The 14,604-nt window shown below is 36.0% G+C and overlaps 1 protein-coding gene across 4 annotated transcripts in view; it reads right to left on the bottom strand.

Moving 5' to 3' along the window:
- EEIG2 (EEIG family member 2) overlaps positions 1–14,604 on the bottom strand; it is a 76,768-nt gene that overhangs the window by 21,249 nt on the left and 40,915 nt on the right. For all 4 annotated transcript variants that reach the window (XM_001381882.5, XM_056819159.1, XM_056819158.1 and 1 more), the window contains one exon: positions 1,701–1,804. In XM_001381882.5, the coding sequence (XP_001381919.2) occupies positions 1,701–1,804 (104 nt within the window). The remainder of the gene's footprint in view (positions 1–1,700; positions 1,805–14,604) is intronic.

Raw genomic sequence — 14,604 nt, 5'->3', positions numbered from 1 at the left:
CCACATCCCTTCCAACATTTGTCATTTTGCTCTTTTATCATTTTAGCCAGTCTGATAGCCATGAGATGATACCTCAAAACTATTTTAATCTGAATTTCTCTAATCAGTTTGATTTAGAGAATTTTTTCATATGCCTACATATGGCTTTGATTTCTTCAGTCAAAAACTGCCTGTTCATATATATATATATATATATATTTTTAATAATAAAAACCCTTACCTTCCATCTTGGAGTCAATACTGTGTATTGGCTCCAAGGCAGAAGAGTGGTAAGGGCTAGGCAATGGGGGTCAAGTGACTTGCCCAGGATCACACAGCTGGGAAGTGTCTGAGGCCAGATTTGAACCCAGGACCTCCCATCTCTAGGCCTGGCTCTCAATCCACTGAGTTACTCAGCTGCCCCCCTGTTCATATTTTTTGACCATTTGCCAATTGGGAAATATTTTCTGTTTCTTACATCACCATAGCATCCCACATAGTTCTCTTTCAATCTCAGAGAACCATCTCATATGACAAATAGTATTTTTTAGAGTGGAAAAAAATTCAGCAAAAATTGATAAATATGTTGAAAAAGTTCCCAAACATGAGGTGTGTAAAAACAGTATTATTACTCTTATTATTATTTTTATATTATATTATATTATATTATATACTAATATTATTATATTACTCTTTTTTTAAAGGTTGTCCTGTTATCACTGACTCTCTTTGCCTTATCTAACTTTAGTTCTTTCTTCTTGTTACTCCTTTCCTTTTAGAGTTTTATTAGTTCTCTCTTGCTTTCATCTAGGTATTTATATCTTCCCTCCTTTTTTTCCTCTTAGTCAAGTAGATTCTCCCCTTTTCCTTCTTCCCAGCTAATCCTATTTTTTAAAAACTGATAATCTTTTCTAGATTTGAATCAGCAATGAAAAGTTTATAACAGGAAATATGGGAGAAAATGAAACTTTGACTTACAGAGCTTTGCTTAATAAGAATTCTATTGTATTTTGTTAATTCATTTAAAGGATACCATCCATTTAAAGCTATTTATTATAACCTGAAGTAATAATGTTTTATAGAAAGAAACCATACATACTCTTGATTCAATGATAGCATTATTAGGCATATACTTCCCAAAAGACCAAATACAGAAAGAAAAGTCTTATACATGCAAAACTATTTTATAGCGGTGCTTTCTGTAATAGCAAAAAAACTATAAATAAACTGAGCACCCATAGATTGGGGAATAGCTGAAAAAATTGTGATATATTAGTAGAATATTATAAATTATATTATAAATGCTATAAGATAATATGAATATTATAAATTAATAGAATATTATCATACCAAAAGAAATTATAACTATAAATGACTTTGGGAAACTTAAGAGGACTTATATGAACTGAACAATGACCACAATTATGTAGAAAACCCCTCAACACTGAATGACTTCAGAATTCCAATGGTCTGATTTGAGAAATATAAGGTTAAACATGCCTTCTGTATCTTAGGAGAGAAATGATAGACTAGTGGTATGGAATTAATTACAAATTTTCTTATATGCCCAAAGTTTATATTTGACTTATTCTGCTTTGACTTTTATATTTTTTAGAAGAGAGAATATATATGGGGTAAAAAATGAAATAATTTGGAAGGGGTAGGAGAATCAAATAGAACAATAATACAAAAAAAGAGACTATAGGAAGTTAAAGCCATACCTGACAACCCAAGATGGATTTTGAGAGTCTCTCCACCCTTCCGATCCTCATGTAGAGATTCAGATTCACCAGCAATCGGTATATACATAGATGTGGATGGAGGTCTGTAAATAAACATTCATAGGCTCAATATTTATATATGAGCCTGGAATATTATTTTAGATCATATGTCTTTTCCAAATGTTCTCCCCAACCTAGAAGCATTGGCTAATTCTAACTTTTCCCCTAATATTTACTATTGTCTGTTTAATATTCCTCTGATACTGTAAGAAGAATTTTAGTTTTATTTGCCTTAGTTTCTTTTCTATTTGCTTGGAACATCACCAAATCCCATGGGCACTGCAAACTAAACATGTCTAAAACAGAACTCATTCAATCTATCACCCTTCTGCATTTCCCTATTACTGTTGAAGGTACCATCAACTTTGTAATGTTAGTGCCATCATTAGCTCTTCACTCTCATTTACCCTACACATCTGATTGCCAAATTCTTGTTTTTATTTCTATAGCATCTCTCCAATTGTCCCCTTCTCTTTACTCTCACGACCACCATGTAGTTTAGGCCCTTATTACCTCTTTAATTACAACTGTCTTCATCAAATCTCTATGCATTTCAACTTATTTTCCAAACTAATGGCAAAGTGATTTTCAGGTCTTGCCATGTTACTCCTCTATTTAGTAAATTCTAATGGCTCTCTGTAACCCTAAAAATAAACTTGTCCCTTTAGCTCTTCACAGCAGCTCTGCACATTCCTTCCCTCCATATAATCTAGGATCCAACAACATTGGTCTAAATTGCTGTTCTTTACTCAGGGTGCTCCTGTATGTCTGTCTTTCTACTGCCATCAATACTTGAAATGTTTCCTCTACTCACCTTTGCCTTTTAGAATCCCAGATTTCCTTTAAGACTCAGCTCAAAAATCACCTTCTGCAGTAAATCTTTCTCAATCCTCTTCTAAGCTACTTTATATCCACCCTATGTACATATTTTGTTTTTAGGTCTTTTGGCTCCCCATTGGAATGTAAGGGGCTGTTTTTGCTTTTTGTCACCCCAGTTCTTAGCACAATACTTGATACAAATTAAGAGCTTACTTGCTGACTGGATGAATAGATACTTGTTGAATCTCTTTAGAGGGGATTCCTGTTTAGATATAGCTTGGATTGAATGGCCTCTGAGATCTTCTCCAACAATTAGTTTTATTGGACCAATAGGTTCCTTATAATCTCTTTCAGATATAACATATTAGAGGCTTTTCCCCCCTTCCAAATGAAAGGGCAACCTTATTCTGTTATTTGACTGATAGAAAATTAAGATGCCTTAGTATTAGTAATATTTTGCTGACGATTTAGCAGCATACTTCAGTCTCCGGCATACTTTCCTCCATTGGTCTTCAATTTTCTTGGCAAATATTTTGGCCTCATGTTTCACCAAGAAGATCTAAGTCAGACATGAATTCTCATTTTATTCTTACATATATTTGACTTCAAGATCAGCCTCTCTCTCAGGCACATATTAACTTATTAATAAAATGCTTTTTCATTCATTCTGTGGTTCTTATTCTCCAACAGATATTCACTGGAAATGATCCCCTATAACTACAGTCTGACTTCTCTTTCCTTGTATTACTAACCTTTCTGTATGTGGTCTACTTCTGCTCACTTTGCTTCAAAAACAAACAATTCTTTCCTTAATATCCTATAATCTTTCTTCCACTTCTACCATAGTACTGAACTTGTTTTGTTAAGACCATTGGCCTCCTACTTTCAAAATAAGTGACTTTGTCTCAATATTCATTATCCTGAGACTCTCTATAACAGATATCATTGACTAACCTCTGCTTGTTAAAACTTTTTTCTTTTTTGTTTTCCATGACAATCACTATTTTGTTTCTCTCATTATTGATATTATATCCTTTGCATTTAAAATGGGTATATTTTACCATTCAGGGTTGCTGTGCAGATTAAATGAATTATGCATGTTAAGAACTTCATAAAATACTAGGTATGTGAATATAAAAATGTCTCTTTACACATGGAAATTACCATATGTTTATATATAAACATCATATATATATACACATATGTAAAATGTCTTCCATTATTAGAAAATCAGAATATTGAAAGTAGAGTCAGGAAACCTGAGTTTGAATCTCATCTTTGAGATTTATTAGTTAGTTGATCATGGGCCAACTATTTAATCTCTGTCCCACAAATTTTCTTATCTGTAAAATGGAAAAATATATATTTTTACCTTATAGGGTTGTTGTGAGCCAAACTCTTCACAAACCTTAAAATACTAAGTAAATGTGTGCTATCAGTATTGTCATTTGCTCCCCCATTTCAACACTTTCTTCATCATGGATTCATCTTCTTCTGCTTGCCCCCCATTTCTCTCAGTGCTCTCTCTGTGATAAATCTAACCCATTCCTTCAAATATCAATGTCTTTTGAGGATAAATCCCAAATTAATATCTCTAGGCTTGATCTCTCCAGGCCTCCACTGTACATGTCCAACTGTAACATACACAACTCTAATACTGTCATTATTCCCTTCTGCTCCTCTGATCTAAAACGTATTGCTTAAGCCCCCCCCCCTCCCCCATTGCTTACCAAAAAAAGTATCTAAATTTCTTAGGCTTACATTGAAATCCATCTACAGTCTGGATCCAACTTACCTTTCCAATGTTATTTTCCACTATTTTCTTACACGCAACATCCATTCCAGCTGTGTTGGCTCATTCATTGTTTCTTAGTAATACCATTTTCCTTCCTGCCTCTAAACAAGGAGTTTCCCTCTCAATATGCTCACCTTCTCCTTTCTATTTAAATCATTTCTATCTTTCAAAACCCAACTTATGTACCTGTTTCTCCTTAAACCCTTCTCTCATCATGCCATCTGAAAGTTGCCTCCCTCCCTGAACTAGAGAACTTATTCCTTGTGCCACTCACTTGGTATTTCTGTACTTCTTTGTGCTGACGGGTGTATTTGTCCTCATGTTCTTATCTATCTAACTACACTGTGACCTTTTTTGATGACACAGTGTCGTGTTTGTTTTTTTTTAATTCACCACAGTGGGGTGGTACATAGCAAGTATTAAACAAATGGCTGCTAAATACTTGTCAAAATGACAGTCATCTCCAAAACTGACCTGAGCCTCCTAAGGCTGTGGCTACAGAGCAAGTATATAGACAAATATACTATACATCTAACATTGTTCTTGAGGGACAAAGGGGGGATATGAAAAAAAAAAGACATGGTTCTGGCTTTCAAGGAGATTATGCTTTATTAGGGGAAATAAGTCTAAGCCATTTTCGGCAATGTATGAGAATAGGCAATGAGTTGCTAGTGTTAATACCAAGTGTTGCAGAGGTGGGAGGTTTGGCTTAGAAAGGGAAGAGAGATTGTAGGATGAAAACTTTATGGGACAGTAAGGTCAAGAACAAGGTAAGATTTTTTTTAAGGGTAAGGATGTCCTGGGTGTGTTTGAAGAAGACAGTAAATAAGATTAAGGAGAAATTGAAGGCATGAGGTAGAGATTATTAAAGTTTCAATCTACTAGAGAAGATGGGAGAAGATAAGATCCAGTGCCCAGTACTAGGACCTAATTACAAGTAAAGTATGCAAGAGGAAATAAAACATTGCCTGAATAATGAACTTGCAAAACTCATTAAAATGACTATAGTAAATTTTGCAAAAGGCCAGGGAAATTGGGGAAACTGGGTTTTTTAGGGAGGATGCTTGTTTCAGTTTTGTATGTATTAAAATTGAGTCTTCAACTATCTTTTGAAACTATAGAAACTGCGAATTTGGAGAGAACTTACTAGCCATTTTATTTCACTTCCCAGCCAATGCAGAAATCCCTTCTACTATGTTCCTAATACAGAATCAAGTAGTAAATTAAGTACTTGGGCACTTTGGAGTCTTTAAAAGAGTTTGGTCTAGTTTTCAGTAACTCTAATACCACACACAAAAGTGTAACTACCTATTTGTGAAGATGGGACTAGCTCTCCCCTGGCCTACTTTTAAATTTAATCAAACCAAAAGGTAGGCACCCTTATTTAACACTAAGTAGGGGAGGTCCCCAAACCATTTACTAAAGTGGGTGACAACTCTAGAAGCAGACTGACCACCCCTTGGGCAGTGCTAAGCAAATTTAAAGACTGAAATTGGTGCTCATAAAGTGGAAGAAGGGACAGGAAGTAATGTAAAAAAAGACTATAAAAGATGATGAACTTCCTGTGCAAGAGGTCTTTGTCCTGAATTTTCAGGTTGGAAGAACTTGTACTGGGATTGTAGCTCTTGAACTGCTTCTGGTAAGACTGCTCCTGGATCCTCTCCTTTTGGATCTTTTCCTGGTGAGTGAAAAGATGACCTTCCTTTCTTGGCTTCTGGAGAGATTAGTTCTGTAGAGGCCTCTCCTTCTTGGAGGCCTCATGGGTTGAACCCTTGCTTAATTCAATACCAAGTCCTCTGGCTGAGGGTTTAACCAGCCCAGTGTGGGTTGAGCAGAGGACCAGAGCAACATTTAGGGTGATAAACTAGACTTCTTACTCTACCCTCTCTTTAATTTCTCTACTTTCACTCTCTCTACCTTTTTTGTAAATAAAAGCTGCTAAAAGTCATTTTGACTTGGGCTGCATTAATTTAAAAATGGCGACCATAGCATTATCTTAAAATTCTCATATTTTAGTCAAACCCATACTTTAATTCCTTAAAACTGTATGCAAAGCACTGTGTTGGGTGATAAGGGAGGCACTAAAGTCAGATGAGAAATGGCGTCTGCTTTTATGGAGTTTGTATTCTTACAAGGTATAAAACACAGTTATAATATATAATATTACATAAAAAGTATATTAAAGAGTTACAAACCAAAACACCACATGGGTTGACTGAGGGAATTAACAAAGGCTGTTCATTAAACAGGTGGTGTCTGAGTTGGGTTTTAAAGGATGGATAGGAATTCAGTCAATGAAGAGGGGGAAGGAAGCCATTCTAAGCATAGGTAATGGGCTCAACAAAGGCAAAGAGGTTGGAAAATCCAGTGTGTGGTCACAGAATAGTCTACTTTATCAATAACATATCAAGTATGTGGAGGCCAATCATTGGAAAATCTATCTCATGACAGGCTGACATCTTCCATCTTTTGACTCTCATCTCTTGGCTGTAGCTCTCCCTTATAGTGATGCATAGAATGAAGGTTTACAAATATTTAAAACATCTGAAAACAAGTAGCACGATGGTGGACAACCACTGGGTTGAGTTTTGTTCACTGTCTGAGGCCATGGATGAATCACTTTACCTCTTTGGGCCTCAGCTTCTTAATTTCTTGGACTAGATAAATGCTTAGGTATGCTACTATCTCGCTCTGAATCTGTGCCACAAAATGTCAGAAAAGAATTATCAAAAATTGTTTCTATGTGTAATTGAAAAAAAATAATATTTGATTAGAAAAAAAGAAAATGCCTGATTAGCCTAGCTACATACTTCTATGGGTTAAACAGAGGTAGTAACAGGGTTTTAGATAGTCTTGCTCTCTCTGATCAAAGTTACACTTCCCTGTCTTGGGAAGCTCAAGGGGTAATGCTGTGGTTTTGCCAAATGAGTCTATTGGGAGGAACTGTTCAAGACATTCTCTGTCTCAGAGTGCTGGTGGCTCCACTTTAGATCAATAGAACACATCTGGCAGCAGTGTACGGTATAAGGCAGAGTCAAAGGGCCTGAATTAACATCCCAGCTCTGCTACCTAATACCTGTATGACTTTAGACAAGTCAAGTGGCTTTGTGGGTTCAAGTTTCTTATTCTATAAAAGGAATAGGTTGTGGTCTAGTAGTTGTGCAGATGGAAAATTTGCAACACCTGAGCTACATTCCCAGCATCCTTTTAAGCTATGACCTCATTTTACATAAGAATGCTTAGGAGATAAATTTGGCTGAGACCCACAATGTGGGGCTCTTTTTGGAGCTTGTGCTTTTGGTAAAGTGCTGCACGTGTGAGTCTCTGTCTCTCTTTGCTCTGCTCACTTGACTGAACCTATTTTCTTTCCCCTCTCTTTTGACTATTATTAAAAATCGTACATAGTGCTGGATGTGGAGACAGGTGAGATTTACATTCAAATCTAGGCCAAATCTGTCCAAAAGACAGAAAGGGTCTCTTCCAAAAAAAGAACCAGACACTAGGTCTGAAAAGTCATGGAAATCTATGTCAGATCTAGTGGGGAACTTGATTTGAATGAATCCTGTGTTAAGAGATGGCAAAAAAAGAGTTGGAATAAATTTTGACTCATTTAGAAAGCCTCTGGAATTGCTCACTGTTATCAATATAAAAGGCATATCAATAAATCTTATGACTCAAAAAAAAAAAACCTCATGAGTTTCCAGAATATAATTCAACTGCCTGACGTCTCTTGAGATCATGTGTTTCCAAAGATTATGTAAACGAATCACTTTTCATTACAGAAAACTACATTCTTGACTACTCATGGCATGCAGGTACCATGATTCATAGTATCTTTGATAGGCATTTTAATAATTCTTTTTATTTTGTTTTGTTTTCCTAGGCATCAAGCATAGTATAGATAAAATATTTTTATTTTCCAATTCATGGAAAGGGAAATTTTATTTCCCTATCAGTCTTTCAGAAAATGACATATAAAATGGCAGTCACCAAATTGCTCTATTCATTATTTTCAAGATCAAAATAGGAAAAGAAAACATTTTCAGTGAGGCAGCATGATTTTACAGAGAATATCAGAGCTGACAGTCAGAAAACTTGGGATCTAATCCCAGTTTTAACAATGACTGATTATAAATCCTTCAAGAAAATTTCCTAGATTCTTGAACTACACAAAGCTAGCTCATCACTAATAAAATCACTCAAAAACCAACAGGAATCCATAAAGAAACTAAGTAGGAAAAAATGTGGCACTTTGATGTATGAATCTATTAATTGAAGACAGAGTTTAATTCAGTCTTTGGTCCTGAATTTGAATGAGTTATTAATTTTTTCGTATATATCTTATGATACCCTTTCTAAGATGTTTATTTTTAATTCTCTTTTTTTGGTTCTTAACATTTTAGTACCTAGAAACATATAAGCACTGAAACAAAAAGGTTACAAAGAGAAAGTCCACTTCATTATTTTTGGAAACAAAATAACACTGAGATATTTGATAACATGGAACTATGAGAATAAAACATAACCTACTATGTGGAAGAGGCATGCATGCAAAGGACAGAAGCTGGAGATGGGTCATCTGTCAATCAAAGGAAGGTTCCTTTTGGAATGTGACTGGGAAACAGTTGGAGGCAAGAGCCAACGGCTTGACTATTTTTTTCTGGACTTGGTTTTGGAAGGTCTTTGGGCTTTCTGGCTGATGTGAAGGAAGAAGCTGGTTTTATCTCTGGGACTTGGGATAATCAAGCTTGGCTGATTTGAAGGCAGAAGAAAAGGACAATAGTCCTTATATCTCTCTCTGACTGGCTCTGTTTCATGCTAATGACTGAACTGCTATTTCTCTCAATATCCTCCAACCTAACACTCATTGTAGAGAATAGGGATATCCTACCCCTCTTAGCTCTATCCTCCACCCTTGTCCTGTCTTCCCCAAATAAACCCCTTGTTTGACAAAGAAGATTAAGAACTATTTCACTGAAACCTCACAGCTCACACTGAGTGACTTGAAGGAGACTGAAGAAGGCGGGAGAGGAGGATGAAAGGCTTCTGAAGAGGGAGGTACAGAAGGGAGGAGGTTAGGCAAAAAGAAGATAACTACCTGATCCATTCATTATCTAGTATCCATCAAAATATACCCTCAAAATATTATCGATTACAACTATTGAAATCACAACATACTGAGATTTTGAGTGGTAACAGGAATTGAGGGATTGACTTGGCAAATTATCACTCAGTAGAATAAGAAACAGTAAAACATAAGGTATAATTATAGTCATATATTTGTAGAACGATTCTGTAGAAAATAAAAAATAGTTTATAAAAGAATTTGATTTTAAAATCTCTGTTCTTAATACTGATTAAAATGGGCAAGTTATATATCTGATCAGAATAAAGAATGCCATTATAAACATGTATGATTGGGAAAAACCCTGGCTAGATATGCAATTAGAGGTAACTTAAGGACATCCACACCATCTGGTATCCTTACAATGTCAAGAGACAGAAAGATCTTCAGCACATCAGGACAACCACCATGAAAGGTTTAAAGGAGGACAAATCACATAGGATGAACTAAGAGATCTGTATTGAAATGAGGGAGTACCCACACTGATGAAGTCACAGGTCCATCCAAGTATAGAATACAAATTTTTGTCTTATTTCAAATTCTCTAAAATCTACAGCAAATTTACAGAGAGAACAAAATGAGACATTTCACTATAGACTAGTGATTTTTACACTAGTAAATGTCTATGCTCCAAATAGTATATTAAACAATAGTATTTCATTATACTAACATTTATGTATTATGTGGCAAGTAGCAAATTATACCTGTAGTTGGTGCCAAAAACATTACCTTAATTATAGACACAATTTTTAGCAATGATTCTATTTACTACTATTTCTAAATGCAGTCTGTTCTTTCATGCACGAGGCTCATGCTTACCATTACTTTTAAAGATTAGAATTATGTATGTATGGCTCCTTGAAGTACAGTTAGTAGCTCCAACAAATTTACTTTAGAAAAAAATTCACTTCTTTTTTCATATTTTTTATAAAATATTTTCATTCTAATTACTGCAAACCAACTTACTATAATCTTAAGAATATTACTGAAATAATATAAAGCTCAGCTAACTAATGTTTATTTCTATTTTAAATGGAGTTGAAGCATATCTGATATGGAAATCCTCAAGTTTATCTATGTCAAAAGTGGGAAAGTAAGAATGCAACATAAGAAAAATAGTTTTTATATGACATACATCATCAATTTCTACTTTGCTAAAGGGAGATGGGATAAGAATATTAACAATTGTGGCTATCTGGTGTTCTTTGTATGGCCATAGCCCTGGAACCATTTGCCTCCTCACAACTACTTGACAGACAACACCTCATCTTACAACTAGTTAAAGAGTAACCACAGCAGTGCAGGAACTAGGAGAAAGAATCCCATCTTTCCTTTCTCTCCTCAACAAAATCAAACTAAACCAAACCAGACTTGGTTTCTGAGGGTCAAATCTATAATTGATAAATAGAAGAGGGTGACCCATATCCCATCAACAAAGTAAATCTAGCTTCAGAGAAAAAAGGGAAGTTTGCTTAGATTGCCAATATGGTGGCAAAACAATTTTAGATCAAACATAATTTGAAAGAAAAAGCTTAATTTGAGTTTTCTGATTCTAAACTTTTTAGAAGCTGAGATCTTTTCAAGAGAATAGAATTTTAAAGGAGGAAAACAGTGCTATGTGATAAGGATATCTTATTTACATTGGTGGTAATACTTTAAAGTTTGTATGTTGCTTTCACACACACTATTTTTTTGATTCTCCTATCAGTTTTGTCAGCTAAATAGCATTATTTCTATTCAATAACTGAGAAAACTGAGGCTTTGAAAAACTGGGTGACTTGGTTTCTTCCATCTGTAAAATGGGAACAATAGCACCCCAAACATCATAATCATAATAGTTAACATTTATATAGCACTTACTATATGCCAAGCACTGTGCTAAGCACTTTATAATGACTATTACTTGATTCTCACATCTTAGGTAGGTAGGTGCTATTACTATCTTCATTTTTCAGATGGAAACTGAAACAGGGTCACATAGCTAATAAGCATCTGGGGTCACATTTGAACTCAGGTCTTCCTGACTCCAGGCTTGTCTCTCTATTCACTGAGCCACCTACCTGCCCCTCATAGGGTTATTTTCAGGATTAAATGGGAACACCTGTAAAATGTTTTGCATATCTTAATGCATGGTGTAATTCCTAATTATTATTAACTAAGAGAATCTTAACACCATTCATCACTTAGTAGTATTCTTTATATATTTTAGAGAAGAGAAGGGAAGAAAAAAGGAAGATAAACAAACTTAAAACCTTTAATACCCTCTCTTCTCTGGTCTGGTTCTGGCTTTATCTAACATTGTACTCAGTCCACATACTTATCTGAGCTGCAAGCCAAACTAGTACTTGGCCTCATACTACACACCCCATACTTGCTTTGACTATTTACCTTTATTCACAGCATTCTCAAATACTGGAATTCCCCTATGAAACAAACTTGTTAGAAAGCTATTGTTCTTCAATGTAACCTCCCATATAAAGTCTTATTAGCTTCTAGTAGTACAGAGAACTGTAAATAGTAAGTGGTTAAAAATTTTGTCGAATTGAATAGAATTTCCTGATGTCCCTAGTAGTTTCCAACCTACCCCACTTTGGACTTCAACAGTATCTTCTACCCTTCTTAGGCACTTGTTAGATATTATTTTATATTATATACATTTATGTTATTATATATCCTTTTAAACTCTAAATGAAGGCAGGAACCTGCCAGTAAATTCTGAATACTCGTCAGGGCTGAAAAACTTAGCATGACATTCTGCACATAGGTGGGTGGTTAATAAATGTTTAAATGAAAACTTTCCTCTTGAAAATGAACATGTATATAAAAGTACAAAGTAGAAATTCTGTGAATTAGGTTTTGCAGAGTATCTGAAAAAGCTTATTTGACAGGAAAGAGAAACTAAGTGGTAGAAACAATTTGGATGTGATGAAGCTTTTCTGCAATACTAACTCTTATGCTACTGTAAAAATGGATATGTCTTGAATGGTAATAAAGGGTTCACTTCACTGAGAGGGTTATAGAAACAGGAACAGGTGGAGGGAGCCCAAGCTAATAAGAGTGAATCTACTGCCTCCCTCCCTTTTCCCTGTGTTACCACAGGCTTTCCCCAAAGGAAGTGGCTGAAGGGGATTTAGTGACAAGCTCCCTGTCAGCTACCTTTGTGGACCATTTCAGTGCCTTCCCCTCACAAAGGCTTTAGAGGCAAGCCCCAGGCAGGGCTCTCTGAGGGAAAGGCCTCGGGCACTCTTTGTGAGACCTGACACTAGTTTCTTGAAGTCATCTTTCCAATATTGTTGAGAGGCTAAAATGGGTATCTGACTGCTTTAAAGTACATATTGTTGGATTTCAGGTAAACAGGATGAGGAGAGAGAGAATGGGCAGCCCTGTTAGGATCCTACATGGTCTGTGATCTGAAAGACAGGCAATACTGCTCAGACATCTCTGTCCCTTCCCAGCTAAAATAACCTTTGCTATTAACTTATTTGTCCCTTGGCCTAAGAGTACTACAAAGAAATAAGTTCAAGAAGGCAAGGAAAGGCAAGGGGGATATGCTCTTCTGTGAGAGTCCACAGCCCCTTTCAGGGTTCTGAGATGTCCTTTCTTCAGGTTGAGGGAAGTAGGAGAAATGTGTTTGGAGGGAGATCAGGTATAGGTTTGAAGGAAGAAGCAGGATCTTCTCAGGTGGTTTTGGTGATTTTTCAGCACCCCAAACCAAGTCCTCATAAGCCCAAGTCTCAGTCCAGAAGAGAAGAGGCTCCTCAGAACTTTCTCTGGTCCAGTTTTTCCTTCCAGAAGTCCTTGCTCCTCAACTGCCACTGGTTTTCTTTCAGTCTCCATTTCAGGGTTCCAAATCTTCCCTGCCTTCAATTTTATAAATGTTTCTATTAACCCTATATCTAAATATTACTTAACCATCTATCCTTTTTTTCTACTTCCCAGAAAGCTGAAAGTGGGGAAAAGTTAGGTTGCAGAGGTTTTTGTTTAACCCTAAAACAATATTCTGACAACTCCTAATCTTCCATGGTTTGTTTTCTTTTTTCTTCTCTCTTCCCTTCCCCTCTCCTCTGGACTTCTCTTGTCTTCATCTCTCCTCCACTCTTTCCTTTTCATTTTTTCTTCTCTCCCTCTCCCTCAACCTCCCCTTATCTATTTGAAAAGTGACTGCAATGAGGGGGACTTTGGTCATATGGATTCTGGATAATAAGGAGGAACTAAGGGCTTCAAAAGGGATTTCACTGACAAATTTGTTTCTAAAAAGGCATACCCAAGAAGCAGCTCAGTGGCTCAGAGCCAGGCTTAGAGCCAGGAGGTCCTGTGTTCAAATGTGACCTCAGATACTTTCTAGCTAAGTGACCCTGGGCAAGTCATTTAACTCTAATTGCCTAGCTCATACAACTCTTCTGCCTTGGAACCAATATTTAGTATCACTTCTAAGATAGAAGGTAGGGTGTTTTTTTTTAGGCATACACAGATGATGAAAGCAAAAGCAATTAAGTAAAGGTGGCTATATAACTATATAAAAGTGAATGGGTGCTATAAAAATGTCAGTCAAGGGTTGTGATAAATGCTAAGGATAATGAAGAAGGGTTATAAAAAATCATGTTGGGAGCAAGCTGAAGATCAAAGAAAGTATAAACTTTCAGGGTAGATGGGATGATGATAACAATTAGCCTTTATGCAAAGAATTAAAGTGTGCAAATCATTTTCCATACATTGCTTTCATTTGATTTTCACAATAACACTGAGTCAGGTGTCCAGAGCCTTACATGGCACTGGTAGGTATCAGAGGGAAAATAGGAACCTAAGTTTTTCCTGATTATAGCTCTAAGGCTCAGAACTATTCAACTGCTTTTTGTCTGCCAAAGAGAATGATCTTTAGACTGGGAAATGTTTGAAAAAATTGCTTAATAAATATGAGTTGAATTCAATCAAAATAACTTAATAGGTGCAAGCAATGGGAATGCAGAGACAAAGAGAAAAAAAAGCAGCTCCTGTACTGAAGGAGCATAAATTCTAGTGGAGAAAGGAAAAAAATGCCATTTACTCAGAGAAGCAGACAGATGAGGAGGGATGCACAGGACAGTATTGGGGGAATGGACAAGAGC

This window comes from Monodelphis domestica, chromosome 2 (genome assembly GCF_027887165.1).
Source record: "Monodelphis domestica isolate mMonDom1 chromosome 2, mMonDom1.pri, whole genome shotgun sequence".
NCBI lineage: Eukaryota > Metazoa > Chordata > Mammalia > Didelphimorphia > Didelphidae > Monodelphis > Monodelphis domestica.
Note: the sequence above shows the minus strand (reverse complement) of the source record. Positions and strands in the feature narration are given on the sequence as shown.